At 42.9% G+C, this 10552-nt stretch overlaps 1 protein-coding gene across 2 annotated transcripts; it reads left to right on the top strand.

Moving 5' to 3' along the window:
• Positions 1-6724: 6724 nt before the first annotated feature.
• On the top strand, positions 6725-10534 carry rpl5a (ribosomal protein L5a). Of its 2 annotated transcripts, none has more exons than XM_085141350.1 (8): positions 6725-6860; positions 7174-7243; positions 7336-7451; positions 7532-7666; positions 7761-7963; positions 9424-9601; positions 10151-10239; positions 10374-10534. In XM_085141350.1, exons 1-8 carry the CDS (start codon positions 6858-6860, stop codon positions 10474-10476), a joined length of 897 nt encoding a protein of 298 aa, XP_084997476.1. In that variant the 5' UTR covers positions 6725-6857; the 3' UTR covers positions 10477-10534. The 2 variants fall into 2 exon arrangements, with proteins under 2 accessions (XP_084997476.1, XP_084997475.1); XM_085141349.1 differs by lacking the exon at positions 6725-6860 and adding an exon at positions 6865-6913.
• Positions 10535-10552: the final 18 nt, after the last annotated feature.

The raw sequence follows: 10552 nt of genomic DNA, 5'->3' as shown, positions 1-10552 counted from the left end.
TGTTCTTAGAAAAGTCATTCAGTCCTCTTTTCTTTGGTTTTGTTGTCGGACCAGAAAACAGAATCATTTCAAGCAGTGCTCTCTCCTTTTGCAGAACATAACCACATGAGGCTGATTTTACTAACTGCCCCACTCTGCAGTGGATTCATGGCATAATAACCTGTTGTGGTTAAACTGACTTTCCTTGGTTTATGTCCCTCTTCAGTCCCATGTGTTCAGCACGGAGCGTTCACCTCTGTACCTCCGGACTCTTGTGGCATCTCAATGAAAACCACATCACGCTATCTCATCCCCTCACAGGTTCCTTTGGCTCCATAGCTCTAACCACCATTTAACCTCCCCACCCCACCCCAACCCCCACCGGCTTTCTTTTAAACTCCTTCATTCTTTTTCCTTCAGTTACACAATAAGATTTTAGTCCTTGTTTTGGGTTCAACTGTCCCCCCCCCCCCCCCCCTCCAAACCACCACCCCCACCACCCACCCCACTGGGAATTACCAGCCAAATCTCATCAAGCTCTCAGCTGGGTCCACCTGCAGCTACCAGATAGGGACAGAGTACTAAAACAATGTATGATTTACTGGATGCAGCTGAACACGAGACAGTTCTTCTTTTACACAGGCGATCAAGAAATGTGTTGCCTTTACTTGCACACTCTCAATCAAGTCTGCAGCTGCGAGCGGCGTTTGAGCTGCTCCAACCAATTCGTCTCTGTCAAAGTTTTACTTATTGGGTTCATATTCTGATATGACACTAGAGGATCACAGAGGGCACCCCGGGATCTGCAGTGGTGCCAAATCCCAAGGACACAAAAGCCTCGGAAGCCTGCAAAAACAGTGAAAAGAAACTGCTCAGCAAATCCTCCGAGTTGTGCAGTAAACACCCCACAAATCACCTCCCTCATTCATCACTTTGGATTCAGCAGCTCCCCTTGTTTTAACTGTTTCTGGTTGTAAATTTCTCTCCCCCTCCACACACCTCACCCCAACCCCGAGATACCGAGAAACTCAGTGAGGACATTGGTGTCTGGACGTGAAGAAAGCTGCTGGGTGTTTCCTGGTCATTGTATCTGTTTGCATGTCTGTGGAGGTGAGGCAACCATTCGAAAGGTCAGAGTTCAACAGGCACGGTTGAGTCTTAATGACCCTACAGTTCAGGTCACAGCTTCCAAACGGCAGGATTCAAAGCAAAGAAGTAATTTTATACAGATTTTATGCAGGAAGCTCATGTGTTTTAACTCAAGGGTAAAGACTGTAAAAAGTGATGTTAGGAGGCGTTTTCTTTGCATGCTGCAAGTATTAAGTTGTTTGAACTTATGGTTTATCACACTGATGCATTTTCACAGAGAAAACACCAGTATGACTGTTTTTTTTCCTTCTTTTTTCACAGGTTGTAAAACACTGGTCACAGCCGGGTAGACGAGACCAAAGGTGGCATTTTTCACACAAAAACTTCATCTCTGCTCTTCCTTGTGTTAAAGCTAGCAGGCTCAATTTAGTTTCAGCAGAACTGATTTGGCTTTGCTTAGCATTTGTGCATCCTTGCATTATTTGCCTGTTTGCTTCAGCGTGTCATCCTGGGCAAAAAGCTTTCCTTGCAATGTAAAATCTCTCAGTCTCACCCCGAAAAATCTCAAAATGCATGGGCAAGAACATCACAGGGTTAATGATGTGTGTGCACGCTGCAGATTTCACTCCACCCGTTTTTCTTCATGGGCTTTAGACGGGAAGGGAGACATTAAACTGTGTCTGTATGCAAATGAAAATACATGCAATAAGCAGTGAGAAAACGAGCAGGAAAGAGTGTGCTGTGTTTCAACAAAGTGCAGTCTTCTTATCTGTGGTGTGCCTGCGAACACATTTGTTGATGTGTGACTTTCTGCAAGTCATTTCTAGTCCACTGCAACCACAAAAGTCTTGTCTTAAATCTATGTCCTGGCTTTTGGGGATGAAAGCATGATTTACATGTAATGAATGGTTTCCTGTTGATATTACTTCAGTGCAGAAGCCCTCAAAAAATAAAAGTGAAATCCTAAACATTCCACACTTGGAAAACTAGTTCATGGAGCATCTTCTGAGAGAGGATAAATGCACTGCAAGCGTTACCATTTGTTCCGCCCACCACACCCTCAGCCCATGTGTGAACCTTTAGTAACTGCTGACCACTACTACTGCTGAGGCATGACTGGACAAGTGCTTGTCTTAATTGCGAAATCAGTTCTGCAGAAACAGAGCTTGAGCGGCCATGAGCAAGCTGTCCACAAGAGTGACTGTGACTTTTCTTATCTAACACTGAGACATCTGCACCGAGAGTGACGGTGAGGGATATTATCTATTTCACTCGAGCAGAAAAGCAGAAGATCACTGCTTCCCCTTTTCAAAGTAGCTGTTCATAGAGCTAAAGAGTTAACAGGATTTTTTTCTTCCCCCTCGACACAAAAGCAGTCTGTTGACTGTGTGTTTGGTACCACAGAAGACACTGCAGTCTAATACTGCGCTGATAAAAGAAAAGCCGCGTATAACTAACAACTACCCACATAAAATAAAGATTTTACCCACATTGAATCAGCGCTGGCATGTAAAATGGATTATTTTCTCTACACTTCTTTGCTTGTTCTGTGTTTTTCCTGGCCAAATGTGTTTCTTGCATGTCTAAGCTGAATATAAAGGAAGATCAAGCAAACAGTCAGTTTGTGGGGGCCTTTTAACACGTCTTGTGGCACAGGTGACAAAATTCACTTACGAGCACATTGCACTTTACTTAACTCTTAGAAAATCGAATCACAACTGCAACATTTTGCAAGTCCACGGGCATCTGTGCACACTGAGAATTGCTACATTTTGATGGATAAACTCGACGACCGTAGAGACAGGTCAGCTGAGCAGCGTGACACCAAGAAACAAGTGCTCTGTGCTTCCAAGGAAAAGGAAAAGTCTGATCAGTCACTGCCACAAGAAGGTGAAGCATGCGACCCTATGAAGGCATTTTTCTATGTGATTGTTTTTCTTCATGAGTGTTTGTGAATATCTCATTGTTCATCATGACTCAGTGAGTTGTAGAGGTGTGAAAGCCTTAGAGCATACGCCCGTTTTGACAAACTGTGCAGTCTGTGAAAGTTATCTCTGATTGCTTTGCTGCTCACACCAGCCCCGATGTATCTTTGAGATTGAAAAAAAAAGCTTTGTTTACAGAGTACTCTTCTGCACAAATTTACAAGATGCTCTGCCAAGATACTGAAACAATAAACCAAACACAAGAGATCAACTCCTATTGCATCAATGATGAACTGAAATTCATAGATGTGCAAGAGCAGGATTGTCTTCCTGCCCTTGTTGGAGGATGGGGTGGCAGAAATTTTGTTGGGCCCCTATAATACCTGGAAGCCAATTAATGACTCTGGAGCTCATATAAAAGGCATGTTTAAGTCATTTTAAAGCAAAAATTCACTTAATGCAACTTCTCAAATGTGCATGTGTGTGCGCTTTGTAGTAAACTCAAAATCATTGGGGTTTGACAGTTTATCAGGCAAAAAAAATAAATAAAACAAAAAGATATCATGAATAACAACACAGTTAGACATGCACAGAGGAGGGATACTGGATGCACTGGACAAAGGTTGTTGAATATGGAGCTGCCAGGCAGGTGGAGACCATAGAAAAGATACATGGATGTAACAAAGGAGACATGGAGAGGGTTGGTGTGACAGAGGAAAATGCTAGAGATGAAGAAGAAGCTTTTCTAGTTTTACTGCACCTGCAGCCATCAGGTACACGAATGACGTAAAAGCACAGCCTTTGCTCTGCTATCTCAGAGCAAAGGTCGTGGATGCAAAGGCAAACCCTTCTCTGTCTCCCCATCAATGCTACCTTCTGCACCCAGCACACCCTCTGAAGAGGTCCTTAATGTCAAATAATAATAATAATAATAATAAAAAGCACAGTGGTGCATTGTTGCCTCACAGCAAGAAGGTCATGATTTCGACTGCACCATCTGGGATTTCTGCGTGGTTTCTCATGTCCAAAGACATGCAGTTAGTGGGGTTAGGTTAATTGCTGACCCTGATAAGGATAACAGGAAGAGAATGGATGAATAATAATAATAATAATAATAATAATAATAATAATAATAATAATAATAATAATAATAATAATAATAATAATAATAATAATAATAATAATAATAATAATAATAATAATTGATGTAAAAAACAAACAAACAAGAACGTTTTGAACATACCTTCATGGGAAATGAACTCACAACAAACCAAATAAATAAATAAGTAAAATAATTTGGGTATTTAAAACATACTCATACCGTGGCCACAAGAAGAAGGAACCATAAAGTTAATATTTTAAAGCTTGTAGGAAAAATGCTCTGATTAATCAAATGGTCTCAGCTGACGTTGATAACTTTCCTGCTCCAGCCTAAAATCAATTTCTTTCCACACACGCAAAGAAGGGAGGCTGCTTCGCTTTGCTTTGATGCGCACGGAGTTTTGCAACTGGTGTCAGGTGCTGATTTTCTCTGCGTTGCTCCTGATATTCTGACTCTTATCTGCGTTTCTTGCCATGTCCGAATGCGTTCCACGTCCATGAACTCTGCGGATGACATCAGATTAATCACAGCAGAGTAACACCATAGGCGGGGCGCTGCTTTGCTCTTTGGAAATAGGTGGTTTCACATGGTGGGATGGAAGCTTTTGCTGCTCTGGCTGCTCACGTCCCCCTCAGTAACAGCTCACTCATCATATGGCGTCACTGATACTCCACCTCACTTTTACAATGTGACTGAATTATAAATAGAGATCTTGGAGTGAATATGAAATAATAGCTGCTGTTTTGCATTTACACGTCAATAATGACACTATTATAAATATTGAGGGTATTACCTAACTTGCCTCACAGCAAGTGGGATTTTCTCAGCATTGTAGCATTCTTTAAGCTCTTGATCACTTTTATTTGACATTTGTTTTACAACATGACGTTAAGTTGACTTCATTAGCCACATTCCTTCTCATAAAGAAAGAAAGAGCTTTTTATTCACCGGAAACAAAGATGGAAATACGCAAATGAAAAAAGAGAAAAACCATTTTGGTCACAAATTCCATTTAGAGTTTTCCGCTGGACGAAACTTTGCCCTCGTTGTGATAGATAAAAATGTTCAAATTTCCATTTTTCTGAGCTCTTTGAGCATTTATCAGCCATGTTTGCCTTCACTGAGACTGAGAGTTCAATGCTGACCCTGGAAACAGCTGTTGAGGTGAAGAAAATCCCACTAGTGGCTCCATATAGTCAGGAGGAGCTTTTGAATGTATTGTACTTGTTTTGGGAAAGGAAATGTAAAGTTAGGGCAGTGAGGGTCAAAGCAGCATCTGGAGCGGCGATAATACAAGAAAGGAAAAAAGCAGAGAAGCAACATTATTCTGGCATCTCTTTACTTCTGTAATTTTTACAAGGAAAATTTACAAGTTCCAGTAACAGCCCAGAGACCTTCCAGGTACAGAAGTGCTTATTTCCAGACAATAGCTCCACGACTGGCAAGGAAAAGTGAAAGATTTCTCTTACAATATACTACAAGTGAAGGACTGAACGCCCACAGCAGTGAAAACTGAAGTCAGAGGAGCCCAAAAAGCAGACTGTGAGGGGTGAACACTAATGCCAGAGAGGTTAAATGAGGCCACACAAACTGCATGTGCACACTGGGCTGCCAGCTCATCTACCTTAGATTCTGATTCAGCTTTCAGACATTGCGACCTCTCTGGGGACTGAGAGTCCACCCTCCCGGCAGACTCGTTTCCAGCTCGATGCATCAACATTGTATTCCGTGTATTGATTTCACCATCGTGGAGGATGTGTCACCAAAAATGTGCTATCACATCAGACGCTTGGTGTCACAGAGTGTCTGTGGAGAGCACATGCGCAGGGCTGCTGTGGCCCTGCACATGTCACCTCAAAGCTTTTCCTATTTTCTTCTTTTCTCTGTGTAAATTTAAAATCCTGACACAATGCAAATGTCATCCTGCTTTCTACGGCGTTGGTTTAAATGTAATAATAAATGTAATAATCTCTTATAGATCTAATGAAAGATTTTTCTCAGGTATATTTAACTTAAATGCGTTGCTTTTATTCAAATTGGGAAGCACTTTTTAACTATGCTTTTTAAAAATGCAATCAAAATGAAGTTATTATTATTATCCATCCATTTTCTACCACCTACCTGGGTTCAGTTTGTGGGGACAGCACCTCAACAGAGAAAGCTAGACTTGTCTCACCCCAGCCACCTCCTTCCAGCTCATCCAGGGAGGATGCTGAGACCTTCCCAAGCCAGTCAAGTCCTAAGTCTGCCCACAGTAGGACATGTCCGGAATGCCTCACCTAAGAGGCATGCAGGAGGCATCCTGGTCAGATGCCTGACTCAACTTAACTGACTCATTTTAATGTGGGGGGAAAAGCACTTCTACTCCCTCTGATCCCGCTGGAATGACCAAGGTACTCACTCTCCTTATTCTAAGTGGATTATTAATTACAAATTACAAATGATTAATTAAATATTAATTTATATAATTAAAAACATTTAATAAAAATAATATATTTGCCATTTTAATTCATTAATGACACAACGAAACAGTTATTTAATGATCTATGTGATGTATTTGTGGCCCTCCACAGATCTGTGCTCTCCGTGTAGCTGCTGCCCTCTGTTGGCCTGTGCTGTTTGTCTCCGGTGCAGCAGGGGGCGCTGCCAACCCGCGACACTCCTTGGAAAAAAAAAAAACAACGACAGCGACATCAGACTTCCGTGTCCCGGAGTCCGCTAGTTAGTGCAGGAGGGGAAAGAAGAAGAAAAAATACCCCAAAATGGTGAGTGGATAATGCTCATATACACCGGGTGGAGACGGTTTGAGTTTGTGGAGGTGTGTTTGTTGTTAGATGAGTGTCTAAAGCGGTTTGAGGGTCAGATGGAGCTGGATATTTGCGGCTTGTCGGGCTGTTCCGGCCCGGTGAGCCGCTCGGCTCCAGCGTGGCGATTTATGGCTGCTGAAACCTCAGCTGACCTCGTGGAGACTTATTCCGAGCGGTTAAACAGCTTTTGTGCCCATAGTGACAACTGGAGGCTTGATACTTATGGTATTTTCTGCTTTTGCTGACATGTTGCTTCTTCGTCTCTTCTCAGGGTTTCGTCAAAGTGGTGAAGAACAAGGCCTACTTCAAGCGCTACGAAGTCAAATTCAGGAGGAGGAGAGGTAAAAGTCAACATGAATTGCACACAGGCTCAGATCCCCTTTCTGTTGAGCATACGCCATTAAACCACATGCTGTTACTTATTATTTGACAGAGGGGAAAACCGACTATTTTGCCCGCAAACGCTTGGTTGTGCAGGACAAGAACAAGTACAACACCCCCAAGTACCGGATGATTGTCAGGTTCTCCAACAGGGACATCTGCTGCCAGGTCAGTGCCAGAAAGACTCAAACTTGAGAGGTACGTGTTTTTAAGCAGCTGTCTCATCTTGCTCTGTCTGCGCTGTCCAGATTGCCTACGCGAAGATTGAGGGAGACCATATCGTTTGTGCTGCTTACTCTCATGAGCTGGCCAAGTATGGTATCACAGTGGGCCTTACAAACTATGCTGCTGCTTACTGCACTGGGCTGCTGCTGGCTCGCAGGGTAAGCATGCACACAAACACACACATATATGTTGCCATACATTGGAGCAGATTTATGTTTTTGCACATCCTCTCATACGCCTCCTCCTCCCTAGCTACTGCAAAAGTTCGGCATGGACCAGGTGTACGAGGGCCAGGTGGAGGTGACAGGAGACGAGTTCAACGTAGAGAGCGTGGATGGACAACCAGGCGCCTTCACATGTTATCTGGACGCAGGTCTGGCCAGAACCACTACAGGGAACAAGGTGTTTGGAGCATTAAAGGGGGCGGTGGATGGTGGACTTGCCATTCCTCACAGGTCAGTATGATGTCAGAGTCGCACTCAGGTGGACTTTTTTTGCAGCTTCACTCCTGCAGTAAACATGCGCAGGAACAGAAATGTGTGCATGTTTTTCTTTGAGACATTTTTACAGTCACATATTTCCAGTTAGAGTTTACGTGGTTATTCGCTGGTCTCCGTCCAGCTAAATTTTGTCCGTTTAGTTTGCTGGTGCATCTCTGCTTCTCGATGATGATAAAAAGCACGCTGAGCAAAATGTAGTTGGTCCTTCATTTGCATTAGCTGATGTTTACTGTCCTTTTCAAGACGGGGCTGAGAGAAGCAGGATGGGGCCGTTTTTAGGATTTCCCATTAGGTGGTAGTTCCAGGTTCTGGGTACTTTTTAGTACCTGATGGGCGGGGTTTCAAGTGATCTGAGGCGTCAAAATTTGACGCAAACAGATTGCATGCCACTGATTGGCTAGTCAGTAGTGTCACACCATGAGTCATGAGAGTTACTCCCTCACGAAAAATGTTATTCTATTTTATTCTACTGTATATAGTATTTTATTCTATTCTGTACAGTTGTGTACTGTATTTATTCTTATTGTATTCTAATTTTTGCTTCATAACTTTTGCACTGTCCACTTCCTGCTGTGACAAAACAAATTTCCCCACGTGTGGGACTAATAAAGGTTATCTTATCTTAAAATCAAAGCCACTATTGTTGAAACCCGGCAATTAGGAAAATGGCTGCACAAACCCCCCCCACTGTAGTCCCTAAGACTGACAAAATGCCATATACCGAGCATCAGGTGTACATACCATCACCACAACATCCTCTGTTGTTGTTGTGTCGCATACAAATGAGGTCACAGACTTTTGGACGTGCTGCTCTGACAACCCAACACACATGATTTATACTTCTGCGTCACATCTACGTTGTAACTTGCACCATAGCCAGAACCCCATTTATAACCTTAATTGGGGCGTAACACGACATGCACCACCTGAGAAATGTAACTACACATCGGGGGAGATGCATGGCATGGAAAGTTCCCATGTAGGGGGAAAAGGGATTTCTGGTTACTAGGCAAGTTGGGATGTGAATTTCCCACAGAAGTCAAAATCAAACTTGAGGTGGTTTTGTAATGGGAAAAGAGCGAAAACTGAGTCAAGCCCAGTAGGTAATAGTGGGAAATGGTTAAAAGATCACTGGCACAAGTCTACATCAGGCCTTGCGGTCGCTGCCTGTGAGAAGGCAAAGTTGGAGCAGCAGCACTCACTGGTAAAACGCTGCCCCCTGATGGCGACAGTTCAACTTCACAGAGGTTGATTACAAAAAGCAGCTGTAACACATTGTTCCACAACAAAGAACAGAACTACCTTGAACCTTGTGTTTGTTTTGTCTGGTTTTTGTTTCATTTTTTTTTAACTTGATTCTTCGGAGGCGTCTTTTAATAGCCTAACTCAGTTTCTTCACACTTTCTGTTTTTTAGTCTGAAACGTTTTCCCGGTTACGACACAGAGAGTAAAGAGTTCAACGCAGAGGTGCATCGGAAACACATCATGGGCATGAACGTGGCCGACTACATGTCCTACCTGATGGAGGAGGACGAGGACGCCTACAAGAAACAGTTCTCGCGCTTCATCAAGAACGGAGTCACTCCAGACACGGTAACATAACCCTTGCTGCGTGATTTTTACGAACATGGCCTGAACAGATTCTGTCAGCTAGTTTCGTGTCTGCTTAAATCATGTAACGCTGAGGTGACACTCTCAGATGCATTTAAGATTTGGTTTCCTGTTTCCAGTACTCGAAGTGGTGTTCAACTCGGTGATGCAGAAAAAGCTTGACCGCAATTGTTTTTTTTGGCACTATATAAAAATAAAGAAAAGTCTGACCTGTTATGTATCATGTAGATGAATATTTCCTCTTCGATTTGATCATTTGGTGATGTTTACATAAACGTAATTTAAATATTGCTTGCATGTCAAATATCTAATTTGAATGCATCAAATGCAAACAGGAAACTTGAACTCATAGCAGTGATCTCACAAAGATCCAGTATGGGCTTCTCTACATGTAGACTATATCATGTGCTGCCCCCCCCTTCCAGTGATAATGTCATCTGATGTTTCCTGTTATTTTTCAAGAGAAACGACAATCTATTAGGTACACAATGAACAGCTTTGTCATAAATTAAATTCCTGTTTTGTTTTCAGGTCGAAGAAATGTACAAAAAAGCACACGCCGCCATCAGAGCGAACCCCGTACACCAAAAGAAACCCAAAAAAGACGTCAAGAAGAAGAGGTGAGTTGACAGTCACCATCGTGGAACAATAACTGCTCTTATTTCATGCCAAATCGAGGCCAAAGTAGTTACTTTTTCTCTCGTGTGGTGAATGTTAATGGAGTTGTTTTTTGTCGTCGTCTCTTTCCGGGCAGGTGGAATCGCGCCAAGTTATCTCTGGCACAGAGGAAGGACCGCGTCGCCCAGAAAAAGGCCAGCTTCTTACGAGCGCAAGAGCAAGAAGAAGGGGACGGTTAGGGCCTCTGCAGAGAAAATGCAGCTCACAATTCAGACAAATAAATTTATTCGAAACTCACGCCGTCTCTGTCCTGTG

Source organism: Neolamprologus multifasciatus, chromosome 18 (assembly GCF_963576455.1).
Source record: "Neolamprologus multifasciatus chromosome 18, fNeoMul1.2, whole genome shotgun sequence".
In the NCBI taxonomy this organism is placed as follows: Eukaryota; Metazoa; Chordata; class Actinopteri; order Cichliformes; family Cichlidae; genus Neolamprologus; species Neolamprologus multifasciatus.
Note: the sequence above shows the minus strand (reverse complement) of the source record. Positions and strands in the feature narration are given on the sequence as shown.